The sequence below is a fragment of the Eutrigla gurnardus genome (assembly GCF_963514095.1).
Source record: "Eutrigla gurnardus genome assembly, chromosome: 21".
Lineage (NCBI taxonomy): Eukaryota > Metazoa > Chordata > Actinopteri > Perciformes > Triglidae > Eutrigla > Eutrigla gurnardus.
In genome coordinates, this window is record NC_139932.1 from 13437101 (window position 1) to 13455789 (window position 18689).

An 18689-nucleotide genomic window follows, 5' to 3' on the forward strand; every position below is an offset into this window, starting at 1 on the left:
TTGAGAAAAATGTTCCACTATACAGCATCATTTTTTTTGTTATTAAAAAAAAAAAAAAAAAAAAATTAAGCAGTCACAAATCCTGCCACAATATAGAATCAGATCAATTATACAGTTGCAAAAAATGGCCATCTCAGTGAGGACTTATTAGTCCTCCTAAAACAAGTCAAATTACCAGCTTGGTCTGCTTTTCCTTTTAATAATAAGAATAACTAGTATTTTAAAAAGACACGTTTGCAGAGATGGACCATTTTTTGCATGGCAGAGCATACGTGGAGATATTTGGGGAGGTAGACGGGGATACGGGGAGTGCTTGTACCCTTGTGAAACGGGGAATGCGGAGACTGAGTGATGGGGGAGGTTGTGTGAGGGGGTTCTGTTGGGCCTGAAAGAACATGGAAAAGAGTGAGACAACACGCATACACAGTAGACAGCAGCACTGCAGAGCCAGTGTTTTACAGAGAAAGTTACTATTGACATGCCGGGGTTAAAACATGATGCAACAGCCCTCAATCCTGAGGTTCAAAGAAAAGTTAAGCACCTGGTTCAGCCTCCATATCACAGCATGGCAGCATGCATGTTATCTGAATCAAATTCTAATCATTTATATACACGATCCATTTGTAGCCTCAGCAGGTACACAAAGTACGTGTTAGTACTGGACTGAAACATTCACAAGCATCATGCGATCAGCTTCTAATGAAAACATTTTCATTTGAAGAAGGTAGTTACACACAGCTAATTTTAAAAATCCAGTCTTTTAAAGATACTCTGAGGAACTTAAATTTTGGGGTGATTTTGGCGGCCCCTGTGGACACAAGTGGTAGTGTTACCAAACACCAGAATGCCTTCATAAAATCTGGCTCGCCTCCCTTCCGTCCAGCAGACTCAGCTATAAGTCCAGGGTCCCATCTGTATAAAACTGAAACTGTTTCATAACCAGTTAAAAGTTCCTCACAGCAACTTTAACCTATGTTGTAGTAAGTGCCACCTATTCTCAGAACAGGACACAAGCCATGGATGTCACACTTACATTAAACCCTATTTATTCACATTTTCAGACATGCTTACTTAGTAACATGCAGGAATTATTAAACTACAGAAAATATCTACGCTAAGCTCTTTTTTTTCTGTATCTCATAATATCTGATGGTATGAATAGCATGCAGGTGCTTCCAGTGGCAAACTTGGGTTACCTTTGCCCATCTCTACTGTGGGCTGAATACGAGCTTCAGAGAAGAGAAAAAAGAGAGAAAGAGATAGAGGGGGTATAAGGTGTGGAATGAAGAAGAACATCAAGGTTGTTTCAGCTCACAGGAATGTCTAATATCCATCAGCGCAGTGGGATTCTGACCCTTGCACTACGTCATTCGCTTGCTTAAATGCCACTGATATAGAACATTGACCTTTTCCTCCTTTTGTGCTCCAATTTGCTACAGATGATTCTTTTAGATGCCTAAAATAACTCACTTGTGTCTATGACTGTGGAATCCTCCTCTATGACAATTGGGCCAGAGCCCTTGATTGTCTTTGCACTCAAGTAAAACTTGTAGAGCATGCTGGAGTTCAGGTTGCCGACGGTAATGGTGCTCTCGTTGGCGAGTATGGTCATGATCTTGACTGGACCCAGCTCATTGGTGGTGTTGACTGCAGAGATAGAGCAAAATGGTTGCAGTTAGGAATGCACAATGGGTGGTTTTCCTTGCTGCATAAAACTGTGTAGAACACACAAATGGTGGTGTGTAAGGTAGGTGGTAAGTCTACCTGGTTGGTATTTGAGTGTGTATCCAATGAGGCGTCCATTGTTGTTTGTTGGTGGGCCCCATTCGAGAGTGAGATAGTCCAAACCATGTTTTATAACATTCAGAAAAGAAGGAGGCCCTGGGACTGAAAACAACACCAGAACAGTCAAAGTCTTGATGCTGCACAGGATTATTTATAACATTTATATGGAGTATGCATGAATAGGATAGTAGCTGTGTAGAACATGGAGCTGGACTGTTGTTACTATAGTGTTTTGTGAGGTTTCAAGGGTGTAACTAGATGGTTGGTAGGGTGTTCCGTGAGGTTTCAAGGGTGTAACTAGATGGTTGGGTGTTCCGTGAGGTTTCAAGGGTGTAACTAGATGGTTGGTAGGGTGTTCCATGAGGTTTCAAGGGTGTAACTAGATGGTTGCTAGGTGGTTGCAGGCAGTTTCTAGGGCATTACAAGGCAGTTGCTGTGATCTTCTATGTGGGTTGCTAGAGTGTAGGCAGAGGTAGGGTGTTGTTTTCCATGAAAACTATGGGTCGGCGCTAGGTTATGTTAAGGGGTTGCTATGGCGATTTGGCTATATTAACGGGGTTACTTTGATTGAGTACCATGTCAGTCATACACACCTCCTTCAGGTGTTTCAAATCTCTTGCTGGGGCTTGGAGGCCCTTCTCCTTTGTTATTCTGAACCTTGATGGTGAGGTTGTAGACGCTGTAGGGCTCAAGGCCCGGCAGACGTCCCTCGCTACGATTCCCACTGAACAGCAAAAACTTCTCCGGCTGCTGCATGTCCTCCTCTGTCGCATGCAAGCCACGCTCGCGACGGTAGTAAACCTGGAGGAAACACACAAGGATTTACATCGTATATTAGCCTGATGTGTAATATAGTTAATTTCCTTATCATACCTCATGCATATGCACAAAGCCTTATGATTAAAAGAAATTGGCTTGATAGAGCCTTATGACCTGCTGTCATGTTTAAAACATTGACCTAATAAAGTAGATCAATTGTGAATACAATTCAGTTTGGTTGGTAGACCTTAACACTGTTCATGTCTGACAGGGACCCTGTTGCTTGTAGAGGTTTCCACAAGTAACTTTGGTCAGATTTATTTAGAGCCCTGCTTCGATTCAAAATTCCCTGAAGAGAAGCCTGAGTTACTGAAGCAATATAGCTTTATGAAACAACCCCTCTGCACGCAAACATTCAGCAAGATGTTAAGGCCCTTGCATGTTTTGCAGCTACACACTAAAAGTGCAAGAAAACCCAGCAAACCCAACCAAGGAACTTATTTCAGCTCCTCCAACCACACCACATCTTAACACACCTCATTCAACACAAAGTGTTACAGACAAAAGAAAGCACTGCCTATATAAACATTCTGCAAAATGTCCGCCCTCCTAGCAATTATCCAATGAGGAGTCGACACATCGACCAGCGTCTTGGGGAAGTTGCAACATGCAAGGGGTTTAAAAACCTTACTGAATGCTTGCGTGTCACTTGAGCACTGACTTGACAGGCAAAGTAGTGGAAACTATCCCTACTGGCAGAAACCAAACACATGCTGTAGAAATGACCATATATGGAACAATACCTTGTATCCCTGTAGTTTCCCTCTTACTGAGGGTAAAGGAACAGGCTCCCAATGAACTTCTGCAAGTGTGCTGTTGTGAACCATGATCTGCACACTATCAGGAGCAGACAAAGGCACTGCAGAGATGCACGACAGAGAAGCAGTTAGTTCAGATAATATCATGAAAACATATGAATTGAAGTCAACCTCACCTCCTGCAAAAGTTTATTAAAGGGCAAAACAAGTCAGTGGTCAAAACTTATAATCTGACTGAGCCCACAAAAAAATACAAAAATACATATTGAATCTTATCACTCCTCGTGATTGCAAAGTATTGCTCGTACTACCGATCCCACTGAGAATCAACGCTTAGGTGTGCAGCTCTAGCCACTTTCTGTGCATTATTTTTTTTTGCATTTACTTGCACAGAATCGCAATACAAGTACTAAGGAAAAGGGAAAAATAATTTGAGTATCTGCATGAATTGCAACTGTTATTCATTGAATGGATTCTTCCTTGGCCTTTGCAAGTCTCTATGCAATCCCCCTGAAAAACAGACAAACAAACCAACCAACAAACCCCACAGAAAACAGTTCGGAGGTGATCCGTTCACTCACAGTCTTCTCCTGAGTATCCAAACACTACATCGGGCTCTGGACCTTTGCCATAATCATTCATAGCTTGAACCTTGATCTCGTAGGGCACGTAGATGGGAGTTCCCGTCACATCGAAATGGGAAACGTTGGCCACAATCTTCGAGGACCATTCCTCGTCCACATCCTTCTGTCTCCACTGCACTTTATACTCCAGACCCGGCCCGTTGGCCTGAAATCCTGTCAGTGGCTGCAAAGAGAATTCTTTTTGTTTTTTCCCGTTGCTGAAAAACACACTGAAATATATTCTCGTCTTTGGCAAAAGGCCTTTATTCATATATAACTCACAACAATCTAAAAGGATAGCTTACTGTCCAGGAGATGACTAAATTGCCAGGCTCTGTTCCAACTCCACGAACAGCCGATGGATTTTCATCAGGCTCTAGGAAAACCAAAAATATGTTTGATCTAATGAATATTTAAAATATTGCCATACTTTATTTTTACTTTTTTGGGGGGAAGGTAACCACCTGCAGGGTTGGTCCTGTATTGGCTTGAGGGTTGGCTAGGCTTGCTGAAGCCAACGTGATTCCTAGCCAGGACTCTAAAGGAGTAGTAGACGTACGGAGAGAGGTGTAACTGTGCTGTGGTGCCGGTACCCGAAACCTCCGTCAAGTTGATCCAAACCCCCGGCTGGTGAAGCAGATCCTCGTATTGGATCAGAAATTCTGGGGGAAGATTTAAAAAATAAATATATAAATAAAAGTTCAAGAGGTGAATATTTAACCATGGTGGCTCATTGCCCATCGTGCAAACTTCCCATTTTGTTTACTATCACAAGACCACTTATTCTGTATCTGAACTAAGTGCAAAACACAACACATTTTCAATGGGGAAATTCAGTTTCTGGGTGTAGTGCCTGAATTAAAGTTTGGCAGGGGAGAAAAGTGTAGTCTGATAAAGTTTCATACTCTGTGTGGGACTGTTGTGTTCGTCTCCGGGGATCCAGGTGAGCTGAACGCTCCTTTCTGTCTGGTCAGTTAGTTCCAGGTCAGTCGGAGGGTCAGGTATCTCTGCAAACAAGGAGCCGAAGACCTCAGAAACATTTCTTTATTACTCTCAATGCTATCTGATTACAGAAAGTCCTTGCCACTGTTTCCACTTCAAATCTAAAAAGCCACAGTTCAATGAAAATTGTAGCTTGAGCTTGACTATAGTCAGAATTGATCTAATTTATTTCTGATGAAAATACCCATGCAATAAAATAAAACTAATGGAAAGTGTGGACAAATACAGCACTGTTGATATTATAATCTGTATTCAAAAATACACAGGAGACAGTTTAAATATTTTTATTTTATAATATTCTCAAGAAAACCTTGTTGTTTTAAGACCATGCACATCCACACAGGTGCCCTGACTTCTGGCTGATTAGACTTTGGCAATCAACTCCAGCCTGCGCATGGCCACGAACACCTGAGGTCTAATCAAGCAGGTGAAGTAAAAACACCTGTGTGGGTGAACCACGAATGTGCAGATGCCAGGATTCCTCAATTAAATCAAACTCTTTAATTCTAAAATGCAGACCATATATACAAATATATTAAACAAAACACTTAACAAACCAAATTATATCAAATGGTGGAATATGAAATAAATAAAACAAAAAGAACAACTGACATGAAATAAACAGGGTGGTGAAACGGAAGGTTTTACAAAAGTGAACGTGATGGTTGGGTGAAGACGATGAAAGCTTCAAAATGCTACAGAAATCTGTGGACACTGATTACCGTAGACAATGGCTGGAGTAGGAGTAGCCTCTGAGACAGCGAGAAGCAAGAGTAAAGTACAAGAGATTAGATGTTAGTGAGCAGGGAAAACACTGTGATAACGTGATGCTCAATCAGATTTAGCCCACTTTCGCTAAAATTTAAAAATGGCGGGAAAGATTTTAAAAATCTATCTAAATTATGATCATGTTCCTTTTCTCCTTTGTTTTGAGTCCAAACCATTAACAATACTTGTCATTATCATTCCATTGCTGCAAACTAAATTATATTTTAAGCCAATTATGGGTTGCCTTAATTCAATCAAGCAAAACAGCAGTGGCAAGTGTAGACACACCTGTCTGCAATCAGCACACGACTGACTGCACCATTGCAGTTCATCATGTTTCACTAAACTTACAATATATAAAATATATGTATCCTGGATTTGCAATGTGACGTCTCTACACTCACGATCCCTGACCTCTGGTAAACTGTTGAGTGCAAAATACACTTGACTGCAAGCTTGGTGAACCTACCTACGACAGTCAGCATGGCGCTGGCTGAGTCCTGGTCCAGGGTGGTGTTCATGATGCAGGTGTAGGTGCCCTCATCTCCGTCTGTGACGTCTTTGATGGTCAGAGTTTCCATGTTCACCTCAAACCTGATGAACGAGTATAACGGAGATGGGAGTTTTCAACATGACAAGTCTTATGATGACTTAAGTTAATCTCTTATGAGTCTCAAGGTCATTGTACCTCCCATCAGGCAGCTGTTCATTGTCTTTGAGCCAGGTCATGGTGGGAATGAGGGACGGGTCATGTTTGACTTTACACTCGAACACAACGCTCATTCCTCTCTGCACCACCTTGTACTCTGGCTGCGTCAGGATACGGGTGGGCTCTGAAAGATGGAGAAAGTAGACTTTTTGTTAATAATAATACAGCTTCCAATCCAATCCACTTTATTTATAGACTACATTTTAAAACAACAAAGTTGACCAAAGTGCTGCCCAAGTCAAACTTTAATTAAAATTTAGAAAGTTCAAGGCCAGCCATGCATCTTCAAGGCATGCTAACAAAGGTTTTATAGAGTCAGGATTATTTAGTTTAAAAGGCAAGTCAATTTGAGTGGAAGGAGAGGGCATGATTTCTAAGTATAGATCTTTGGGAGAGCAAATACAACATAAATAAAAGTGGCACAAGAATTGAGCCCTGGGGCACCCCACAGGGGAGAGGTGCTGTAGAGGATACAGAGTAGCCCAGGCTGACACAAAAGCCTACTCCTGACAGGTACAACCTAAAGAACTCCAGAGCTGAACCTTTAATGCCCACCCAGTGCTCCAGGCGGGAGAGCAGAATGTTGTGATCCACTGTGTCGAAAGCAGCAGTGAGATCTAACAGTACAAGAACAAGAGAGTCACCAGAGTCAGTGGCCAAAAAGATATCATTAAAAACTTTTAGGAGTGCGGTACTGTGCAGAGCTTTATAGCCAGACTGGAACACCTCCAGAATGCCATGCGTGTCTAGAAAAGACATCAATTGAACAACATTTTTTCCAAAACTTTGGAAAGAAACGGGAGCTTGGACATAGGCCTGAAATTAGAGAGGACAGAGGTGTCCAGGTTGGGCTTTTTAATCAGCGATTGCACCACAGCATGTTTAAAATTTACAGGTACATCTCCTGCAAGGCTGTCATTCATAATTGTTTGGACATTTGGTCCTATAGCCCTGCTGGCCTCTTTAACAAGGCGAGGGGGAAGGACATCTAAGGGGGAGCCTAAGGGCTTCATATGGGAAATAATTTCCTCTAGCTGAGTAAGGGACAGGCTCAAACTGGCTAAAAGTGGAAGGGCAGGTGACAGCAATAGAAGGGTCATATGTAGGGGTGGAGATGCTAGCTCTAATGTTGGCTACTTTATCAATAAAAAACTGAAATAGCAGAAATAGCTCACGTTTCAGATGAGGCTTCAAGACAGACAGACTAGTAATAGTTTTAAAAAGAACCCGAGGCATGTGACAATTTTTTAAAATGATATCAGAAAAATGTCTTTTCAGCTTTAATAATTTGCTGATATCTACGCCAGCTATCCCTCAGAATGTTAAATGACACCTGCAGCTTGTCCCTTTTTCCACTGTCGTTCAGCCCTCCTGCACTCTCGTCTGGCTTCAAGTGTGCTGTCGTTCAACCAAGCTTGAAGGTCACATAACCTTAATGGTTACAGAGACCAAACATATAATCTTTTAAATCTTCATATCTGACCTTTAACCTCCAAGTAGACATGGTTCTCCTTGATCCCCAAGTCGTTGGTGGCAATGCAGGTGTACTTTCCACTGTTTAAAGGCTGGGCCACATGGATCTCCAGTGTGCCGTTCTCGTGGATCACATAGGGGTCTCCGTTCTTAATGCTGGTCTGACTGTCTTTGAACCTGCGCAGAAACGGCAAACATTTGGTTTAAGCATTTAATGATCCTGAGGACTTTGATTCTTCCAGGCATTACCCATGAAAACATGAATCAGCCTAGAATCAGAAAACCTGCTGAAAATCTTACCATGTGATGGTCGGTATTGGTGAGCCAAATGAGGCACAGTGAAGTAACGCAGGGCTGTTGGTGATGACCTGATACACTCGGTTAGGTGGAGTAAGCACCCGCGGTGGCTCCGCTATGGGAGGAAGCACATTATCTCAATCGGCATGTCCTCCCTGGTACACACATTTCTGATCAACCAGTCTATATGGATTTTTTGACAAAACAGACTCACCAAGAACGTTGACAAATGCGTTTGCCATTAGGTAGCCAAATTCATTGGATGCGTTACACTGGTAGACGGCACTGGACCCTGATTGCACATTGCTAAGAATAACAGTGTCATCATCCACCTTCCGAGTGGGGTCCTCGGGTGCATCTATCACAAGACAAAAGACAGGATATGTGATCCAACTCAACCAGTGTTTCCAGCAATTCAACAACCGTATTATACACTCCTCAAAAAATTTGAAAACATGCTCTCATTTCACTCACTCTCTATGGGGACTCCATTGACAAACCAGCTGATCTTGGGCTTGGGTTCCCCATGAACTCGACAAGTCAGGATGCCGGTCTCGTTGGGGGCGAGGATCAGGTTCCTGGGAGCGCTGACCCAGAAAGGAGCCGCTGTGGATGACAAATAGAGCAAAGAGCAAGATTTTTGAGAGAATACCAAAAGGAAACCTTTGCTGAGCCTTTTACTACAGAACATAATACAAAATATATGCATCTATGTAAATTGGAGATTTATGGAATGGAGAATATTTTCCATAATGTAGAATTTAATTAGTGTAGTGATAGTACTACTGATCCCATTGTGAATCAACATGCTTATAGTGCTTGATTTTGTTTTGCCGCCTGACCAAACCAAGTCTTTACAAAATTCCTCATCCTACATTAAAATCCAAAACTACAGAAGTGCAATAAAATAAAATTCTGATATGGTGATAAAACCTTTTTAAAATACTCTTTGCATACCTTTGACAGTGACCTTGATGATGTGGAGTACAGTACCCAGGTTGTTTGTGGCTGTGCAACGGTAGTCCCCACCATCAGCTTCATTCACATCAGAAACCTTGAGCGTTTTCTTGAAGTTATAAAAGGACACCCTGTTGCTTGGCAGCTCTCCTCCATCCTTCTCCCAGGAGATCTCTGGAGTGGGTCTGTCAAAGAAGCAGAGATATGTTGTCTGTCTTCTGCATTGTTGTAAAATGCAAAAATGGTGTATTTCATCCATGTTGACTAAAGATACAGCAGATGTGGACTTACAAGCCATCAGCAATGCATTCCAGCTCCAGAGTCTCCCCTCTCAGCACCATCGTGGTGCTGGTGGGGCCCAGAGGCATCATGAAACCGGGGCGGCGCTCCCCCTCTGGACTGTCTGAACACATGAGGACACATCACAAAATCAGAAGCTGAACGCTACATGACACATGAAGGCTCCTCCCGCCACAGTGCGAGGAGCTCAGAGGGGCCGTTCATATTCTCACGAAGGAAATGAGGAAGAAGGAAGTGATTTGTCAAAGTTGATCGGAGGGTAATGTAAATGAGTGAGTGAGTTTTTTTAAAGCCTCATCATATACTGTAGCATCTCAGAATCAGAGAGCAAGAGGAATATCCCTGAGAAGGGTAGCCGTCGGTAGTTGCTATGGCAACACGCCGGTATCTTAGCAAAACCCCCAACCGCGCGCACACATCCCTCAGAAGTTCCTAATGGAGATATTTTTAACATCCCTTTGCAGCAAAGGTCAGAAAACAGATACAGATGATCCTCTTGCACTTCAGAAGGTGCAGGAAGAGCAATGCCACGTTAGAATACTAATGTCATGCGCTGCATGTGGCCATCTCAGATAGTCATTAAGGGTGTGCTTGATGTAGCAGATCATGAGATCAGTGTATTCTTGATTCCAGAGAAGATGCAGTTAGTTGACATTTAATGCTGTGCATGCTTTGAAGGTTAATGTGTGATCTGCATACAGAGCCAATCATGGACTATTGCCATGTAACTATTGTATCGTCCATTACAGTCAAGTCATTATTGATATAAAGACATTAAGACCCTAAATTTGCATAAGGAAACACTCCACAAAACACTTTCAGGACAGAGACAAACCTGAGGAAGGATGTAATAGCCAGAGAGGAGGGGGTTGAGACCACGTTAAGGTTAGGATTAGGGTTAACCCTAACCCAAAGGTGAGTGTGTATATTGGGGATGGTTAGGCCAGGGAGCAGAAATAGGGCTGGGTTCACACTGAGGGGGCTAAATGGGAATAAACCAGCAGCACTCACCACTATAGAAATCAGTGACATTGTACAAAGCAGCCACAGTCTCATTCATTGTTTCCACTGTAATATAACAGAAAATCAGAAGCATGCAAAACTAGGAAAGAAAACGGGAATGTGTTGCTGCAAAACATTGACACATTAAATGATCATTGTGCTCCGGAAAGAACACAGGAAGAACAGCATCAACATTCATGAAGACATATGCATGACCAATATATGGATTGGAAAGAGTAACACAAGATCCCATTGATCACAATGTGATTAAAACATGACAAATAAAATTACAAATCCAAAACTCAAATCTGCAAGCGAAGGGTTTCAAAACTTCATATATTGTCACAATTGGTATAAACTGTTGCAACACATTTATACATCAATTTTGTGGTAAAATGTCAAAGCGGCGCAAACAAAATCTTAGCAAGTAACGTCTAATAAATGGAGTGACTTACTGTCCAGCACGGTGACGGAGATGGGCTGTTTCTGCTGGATGGTTTGTGTGTGAGGGAAGCGAGCGTAGCAGATGTAGTCGCTCCTGGTGTCTTCTGGGAGAACGTTGGAAAAGTACAAGTCTCCATTCAGAGCCTGGGACACTCTTTTATCCAGCGGCAGCCTCTGAAAGTCTGAGAGGGTTGGAAAGACATGTCAATGTCTTGTTATATTTTTGCAAGAGCTTCAGTTTTTCATAGTCGGTAAAATGGGGGTTCATTGCGTCTATCATCCATCAATTCTATAATGTGCCATGTGTGCAGATAAGTAAACATGCACGCGACTCACTGTTATCCATCCAGAAGATGACGGGTGGAGGCAGCCCTGCAGGGGGCCGGCACTGCAGCACGAGGGAGACCCCCACCTGCACCACAATGGCCTCATTTCTCTCCTTCGACCACAAGGGGGACCCTGCGAGTTACATAAACATCAAACAAAGGCACGGGAGGCTCACATTTGATATATTTCATTCATATTTGCAAAAGTGAGCATTTTTGGAAGCTGGATTAAACGAGCCAATTGTTCTTTACTACTCGGAAAATAAGGCATCCTCCTGTAGTTGGAGCTCAAGCCTCTACAATCTATTGTTATTCATGAAAGCCAATAGATATAATATAGTAGAATATAACCAGACGTCTTACTTGACTGTCTGATGACGATGCTGTTGGATACAGCGGTGCCGTGCTCGTTGTGTGCCGTACACTGGTACGTTCCCTCGTAGGCCTCGGCCTTTTCCCCACTGATATCAATGACCAGGGTTCCCGAACCAGGCTTCATCAGGACTTTGGAGTCTTTCTCCACGTCGAAGTGAGTCCCGTTTCTTGTCCATGAAAAGCTACAATCAACAAGAAGGATAATTAGCACCGGATTTGCGAGGCTAGGAGCCACAAGGAAACACCAAAAGAGAGGAAATTACAGTTTTAGCCAAATTGTCAGATGCATTGTGGTCAATTGAAGCAGACTGATTATAATCCCTGATCTTGTAGAGGAGGGGGGCACATCAAAACTGTGTCTAATTCACTGTGCCAGGTGTGTTGCTCAAGTGGTCTCTATGACAACAGTTGCTATGGTGACTTATATTCCCACACTGCCCCCGGGGATAAGTTGCCCCTCAGAAACCAATCTGTAACTTCACAGAAAAGACCATAAAAGTGAATGGAAATGGGGTCGACTCGTTTCACAAGCTCCTGTCCCTAAATTGCGCCGTTAGCTGGAAAAGGTAACCGGTGACGTATGCTAGCGCGGTGTGTGACGGGAATAGATAAACAAGCGTCAGCGGGATGGGAGGATTGCCTCACCTGGGATGAGGTTTCCCCTTGGCCTCACAGTGAATCACAATGTTCTCCCTCGGATCAAAGATGTAATCCTTCGGGGACTGTAGCGTTATAGTGGGGGGTTGGGGCACTGGGGGAACACGGACGTAGAAGCATAGATCAGACACACGCTGTAAAAGAAGCTTTAGCACACTGAATTACAGAATCAAGCACATATGCAGGCAGCATGCAACGAGCATCACGCGGATCACCATCGGGATGTTCTCATAACATCTTACCGGTGCGTGATCTGACAAGCATCACCCCAAAAGCAAGCAAGTCACTTCACACAGTAAACGGTGTAAACGAGATAGCGGCATGCACATCTACCATTGCTAGAACACACGGAAGCAAGTTAAATTAAAAGGTTTAAGGTGCAAAAACTCCACACTAGAAGTCACAGCAGCGTTTAAGGCAACTTACATCCTTCCAGTACTTTAGCTTTTTGTCCAGCGTGACACGCCGTACCACAGTGATAGAATATTGAGGAAAGGGTGTTAGTTTTTGCAAAAGTAAGGAGTAAAGCACAGGTTCAGGTGAAATAGTTCAAGTACCTTTTTTTAAGCATTTTATTGAGCCTGAAGTTTGGTAGGGTCATGAGTCCCCTCTTGTTTTTATACATGACTTGTTCAGGCGGGTGCAACCAATGCAAGAAAAGTAGTTGAAGGCATCACAATGTCACACGTGATGTGTGATATAAAGAGAGACACAGTTCTTCAGAGTAGATGGTCATTCATAAGTTCATCAACTTTAAGTCCATGCTGTAACGTGCAAAGCTGAACCCAAGAAAACCAGTGAACTGCTGCTTAATGCAGCTGCTCTGAAGCCCCCTAAGTGGCCCATAGAAGATGTAATGTTCGTCATTGTGCACCACGACATGAAACTTGAGTGGAATTTTGTTTAACTTTTCTCCATCGAGCTTGAAGTGTTCATGCAGGAAGAACAGCTGGTCAAGTTTTCAGGATTTTTTTCTTTCGGTAATCACAGTAAACGTGGTATTGATAGGGCCGATACTTACGATCAAGAGGCACTTCCAGCGCTGAAGTCATGTGACTTAGTATCAATACTACGGCCCCGAAGCCCGGCACCCACTTCCTGTTCCTGTCCATGGTCGGGTGTGTCACGATGAAAACCTTCTGTCCAGATTCAACGAGCGGTCGACAGAGAGACGCAGTCCGGATGCACACTAAAGAGGGGAACCAAAAAAAAAGAACAATTACTACATGCATCACTATAATGGTATGTTATGGCTTTTGTTAACGGATTTATTTAGACGACATCGCCACCGAGTTGATGTATATAAGATCAGTCCATAAAAATGAAAGATGTGGGTACATAGACTGTTTATTATTATTCTAAAAGCTCGACAGCTGGATAGGCGTAAAGTAATTATAACTTAAACAACTAAAGCACCCTGTACTTGTCAGTGCTATATTCTACAAATAAGACCCTCTTATGTTCAGAGAGTTATTTGGTCTTCATGTGCACCACCGAGATGCCCCTCTCTACCACGTGTTCGCCTGTAAACATATGGCACGTGAGCGCGATCGGGCAGAACAATCACAACTCTGCTGCGGGTGAAGATCGGCACATGCATGCACAAACGCACCCGTTAGTGAACGCATCCTTGCCAACGCGTCACATGAAGTCACGCGAATACGAGCCCGCAAGCACTTTCCTGCTGTGTGGACCGTGAGAAAGAGACGCTGCACATTGTGACGTACAGCGGTGGCATGTAGAAGCATGTTGGTGTTAATGGGCTTGTAAACTGCACCACGGGGGAGCAGGAAATGTTTGTTTTTGTAGGTTTTTATGAGCCTCTGTCACATTTGCATCAGCCTGCATTCATTTAAAATGTGTATTGTATCACTGCACCAATAGTTGTGCATATGTTTTTTTTCAGGATATGACAGACTACAATAATTATCAGCGCTGGACTCAATGATTTGTTTTGTTCCACTGCATGAGCCGGTTGAGTCACGGTAGCCGAAGGCAGGAACTCCTGTCAGAGGGCCGAGATGGATTTCGAGGTGGAGCAGTGAGCTGCAGCCGGGTCCATCCCGACACTTTCATTATTCATGATGAACACATGCAGCTTTGGACATATATATATATCGCAGACACACGTGGACAAACACGCAAGGGTCTCCGGAGGCATCTGAAGGTGAAACGAACGAGCACACCGTTGGATTCTGGCCTGTTACGTCTCCACTCTGCTGGGGAGGAAGCATGTCTGATGACATAAGGAGAGCATGGTAATGAACACACACACACACACACACACACACACACACACACACACACACAGAGAAAGGACTGTGTCAGATTTTATCCAGCTGAGCTCGGCAGAGTGTGTGAGCTAATACGACCCCAGGATACAGCTAATTACGCCGACACGTCCTATTGGATATTACTCTCACTGGTTAATCGAGACGGAAGACAACAGAGAGAGCACAGTGTTGCGCATTCACTCCATTAGATGCCGGCCAGGCAGGCTAACTCTTCTAATCTCATTGTGGAAAAAGGCAATGGGATATCATGCAAATGTTATAGCCAATCTTCAGATTAATTGCAATAATGCTGCGTGCTGCTGCAGCAGACATGGACTCCCCCACAGCAACACACGTATATTGACTTCTTGCTTTTTTTGTCAAGTAATAAGTGACGAAAGAAGAAGGGGACATGGACGTAAAAAAAAAAATGAAGAAGGCATTCAAACATTACAGAGGATGAGGAGGAATAGGAAATTCCATCGCCTGAGGGAAGGATGTGATGGGGGGGACGCGTGAAAAATCAAATGCTGCATAAATTGCTTCACTGTTCTTCTCCCTTTTTAAAGTAGGGCCAATTCGGGATTTTGAGGCCTTTATGAATATTTAAAAATATTAAATATTCTCTTCATGTCTTCCTATGCATTTTTTTTTTTTAGTTTAATCCTTGAGACAGAGATTCTATTTTAAGTCCAGCTAAATGCTACTCCGTTAGTAATGGTCTCCCCCATATGATAATTACTCTCATAGCCGGAAGGGGGCTGTAAAAGGTATGTAAAAGACAACTATACACAAAATAGTCAAATATACATCAAAACGCTGCAGTTCACTGCTTCATACGGCTCCTGTTAGACATTTTTGGGGATGCCCCTATTCCTTATGGCAGACAGTTGAGACCATTACACTGTTTTTGTACGGATTAAACAAACAACGTGGTAATTATTGAGCTTTCGAGGTGCTGGTTACCATCGGACAGCCCCAGGCTGGCTGTTTCCCTGTTTCTAAGTGACTTCTCATTAAAATAAATCAAATAATGCAAGAAAGCCTTCATATTCTCCTATTTCTGGCCTTAACGTTAAGCTAACCTGACTTGCATATGAAGTAATGACTCATCTTAACAATCCCCCCGACATGGAACTATAACTCTTCATTTTGTCAGCGGTGTGTCTGTTTTTAATGTTTGACCCGGGTCGCATCTCCAGAGAGGCAGACAGAGAGATTAACTGCCCGGAGGGTAAAAAACAAACAAATCAGTTGACGACAGAGACGACTCCCCGAGCACGGGCACGAACAGAAAACAGACGCAAACATAAAACTGGCTGCCACGTGCAAATGTCAACATCTCCATATTTCAACGGCTAGAATGTCACTAGAGTGTTAACTGGCATAAATTGCTCGCACGTCCATAGTGGAAATTCCTTGCAGCCTTTGATTTGCATGATCATGCGCCATAAAACTGAGCTTTTGACCCATCTTGGTGAAGAGGATGAACGCTCTTTCGTACCCAGTTTGAGCGTGCTATAAGGTATTTTGTGTGGTGGAAGACGTTTCTCTGGAGGCGACATCATTCAAGTGGCTAATCATTCTCCATTGCTCATTTCCTTGGATGCCAAACATGATGATTCAAAGGAAGATGACCTTGTCTAGTGAGCAGGTCACCTCTCATCCTCTCTCTCTCTCATCCTCTGAAGCCCAGAGGTAAAAGAGTCGCCCTCCAGCTCTGCTTTCCCATCTTGATCACTCCATCCTTGTCTATTTCTTTTATTTCCTGTCTACCTTCCTCTACTTCACTCTGTCATCGACTGACATCCTCTTCCCTTAAAGCCAAACCCTTCTCCTCACATTCTCATTCCGATTTCAGCAGTGAGTTTACAATGATATACTGGGGGTCTTTATTAACGAGTCAATATTATTCACTCCCCATACAGAAAGCCATAAAAGGCAACAAGCAACCATGATAATGATAGCAGCTACGCCCTTCAAATTAATCCACTTTCTGTTCCCATTCCCACCACGCATTGACTTTCACAAATCTGGATCTATTCCATCTTTGTAGCTTTGGGCACGTGGACTGAGCTGAGCACTCAACCCTTAGTAACTGGAAGTTAATGGCCCCTTACTAACTGTTGAGTTTAATTTGCCGGAAGTATAAATGGTTTGATCGTGGCTTCCTGTAAAAAAAAAAAAATCTCACACTATGACTGGTGCAGCAGTGCAGAGATGTGAAAGGATGTTTTGAATATATTGAATATTTAATATATAACCAGGGCCAACAATTCTCCAACAACAAAGAATGACATGAAGCGTGCTGACACAAACCCAACAGTCTTCCTGCCTCTCAGTTTGCAAACCCCGAAGCAACGTGCTAAGTTGGTCACTCCGCAGCCTTCAGTCACACTGAGAGACACTGAGGCGTGACAGCCTGAGTAGACAGATGAGGGAGGGGGGATGCAAAACGGGAGGAGGGAGGTGGGGGGGTGAAAATACACAGTGACAGAGATATTTCAAAGATATCAGACTATGAGTCAGACTGCTTCCAACCAGACTGGACTGGAGTGGATGCTCTCATCTGTGGCTCGGTACATAGAGAGATCGCTATTTGTACGCGAACACACTGATGCCAAAATGAGTCTGTCAGTCCACGATGCATCATAACTCACTAGCCAGACTACACTGAACTGAGGTGGCCTTCAAACAGTCTAGTGTCTCCGGTAACCAGGTCACGAGAAAGAGAGAGTCCCCTGAAACACACACACAGAGGGAAACCACAGCCTGAATGTGAAGTCACCATAACGAACGCTTCACCGCTGACATTTGAGAGCAGAATTTTGCACATCCAAACTTCTAACACTCTGTGACGGAAACTAAATTGAAATATTACCAGTCGTTGAATCAAAAAGCCAAACTCCCTGAAGCTACAGACAGTGGGAAAGAACAAGAGCTCTTATAATCAAATACACAAACAGTACAGACCATTGCTTATGACATTGAACAAACGCCTTTGGGCAACGGATGTCTGAGGTTAGAGCTTATCCCAGTATTTCAAAAGCCTGCAATCATGTGCGCTTGTCTATTTCCAGCGGGGAAATATACCCTTTTATTTAGAACCGTAAATATAGCAACATGTTAAACATAAATAATCAACATGAATAATACAATTCCAATATTTTTTCAGCAGGTGTTCCACGTTTATGATAAGATAATCCCTTTTAGGTCCATGGCGGTGACATTTGGAATGTTAAAGAAGCGTCCTTCACACACTGCGGGTGACGCAGCCTGTCGCTTGAAGGAGCTGTTCATATAGCCTGCATGAATAATACAGTACGAACACAGGCGGCTAAGTGTAAAATGCGCTTTTCGTCATCCACCTTTGAAACGTTGTAGATTCACCACAGCAGACCCGTCGTCACCAACCTCTGCCATCGCAATTACATAGCCTCGTGCATTTTTTTCTTCCTAAATCCTTCAGAATTCTCTTTCCTTGACCGCATGACTATTTCCATCGAGGTCTAGAAACTGGTTAGATATTAGGCCATCATTACTTGGCCAAAGACATAATGAACAAACCAGTCCTCTGTGTAAACACTTGAAGAGAGTGCTGAGCTTGAGTAGAAAACTCCAACCTGCTATCAGTCCTCGACTCTATATCCATCAGCTTGATAACTTGACTCCCTCTCTTTCCTCCTCCCTTGACAAACCCCCATCAAGCAACTGGTCTGCCACGAACAAAGCCCATTGTAAGGTGAGAAAGTGGCCCTACTTCTTCAGGGCGATGCTTTGACTGAACCATTCATGCGTGTTTCATATCTTTTTACGGAGTTAAGTATTATTTCCTCAAGTACATTTAGGGCTGCAGACAATAGGTGGATATCGTTACACTTTTCTTACCTTGAAAGGTAAGGAGAGACATGGGAATGAAGCCCTCGCTCTCAAGCTTAAGTGAAGCCATGCAGGGTGTTATGAAAGGTGCATTTCTCTTAAAAAACACTGAGAAATGCAGAGGTGAGGTGTTAAGTTGATTGTAAAAGAAAAGAAGACTAACCCTAGTGAGGATGAGGTAATGGCGTATTTGCATACAAGAGTTTTATTTCCATTCAGCAGCTTCATTCAAGGTGGCCTCA

The 18689-nt window shown here is 43.2% G+C and overlaps 1 protein-coding gene across 2 annotated transcripts in view; it reads right to left on the reverse strand.

Moving 5' to 3' along the window:
* Positions 1-18689, reverse strand: part of nrcama (neuronal cell adhesion molecule a) — a 45146-nt gene that overhangs the window by 6027 nt on the left and 20430 nt on the right. Inside the window, exons 3-28 of one of the 2 annotated variants that reach the window (XM_084038971.1) lie at positions 13317-13484; positions 12722-12739; positions 12284-12389; positions 11627-11820; positions 11274-11396; positions 10949-11119; positions 10503-10559; positions 9483-9594; positions 9192-9376; positions 8709-8840; positions 8449-8592; positions 8238-8349; positions 7948-8114; positions 6444-6588; positions 6225-6349; positions 5710-5739; positions 4891-4992; positions 4450-4647; positions 4291-4361; positions 3944-4169; positions 3348-3463; positions 2379-2586; positions 1765-1887; positions 1471-1647; positions 1197-1229; positions 320-385 (exon numbers count right to left, since the gene is read on the reverse strand). In XM_084038971.1, coding sequence (XP_083895097.1) covers positions 320-385; positions 1197-1229; positions 1471-1647; positions 1765-1887; positions 2379-2586; positions 3348-3463; positions 3944-4169; positions 4291-4361; positions 4450-4647; positions 4891-4992; positions 5710-5739; positions 6225-6349; positions 6444-6588; positions 7948-8114; positions 8238-8349; positions 8449-8592; positions 8709-8840; positions 9192-9376; positions 9483-9594; positions 10503-10559; positions 10949-11119; positions 11274-11396; positions 11627-11820; positions 12284-12389; positions 12722-12739; positions 13317-13407 — 3232 coding nt within the window. In that variant the 5' untranslated portion in view covers positions 13408-13484. Of the gene's footprint in view, positions 1-319; positions 386-1196; positions 1230-1470; positions 1648-1764; positions 1888-2378; positions 2587-3347; positions 3464-3943; positions 4170-4290; positions 4362-4449; positions 4648-4890; positions 4993-5709; positions 5740-6224; positions 6350-6443; positions 6589-7947; positions 8115-8237; positions 8350-8448; positions 8593-8708; positions 8841-9191; positions 9377-9482; positions 9595-10502; positions 10560-10948; positions 11120-11273; positions 11397-11626; positions 11821-12283; positions 12390-12721; positions 12740-13316; positions 13485-18689 lie in introns of those variants that run through there. The other variant, XM_084038972.1, reaches the window with a different exon arrangement.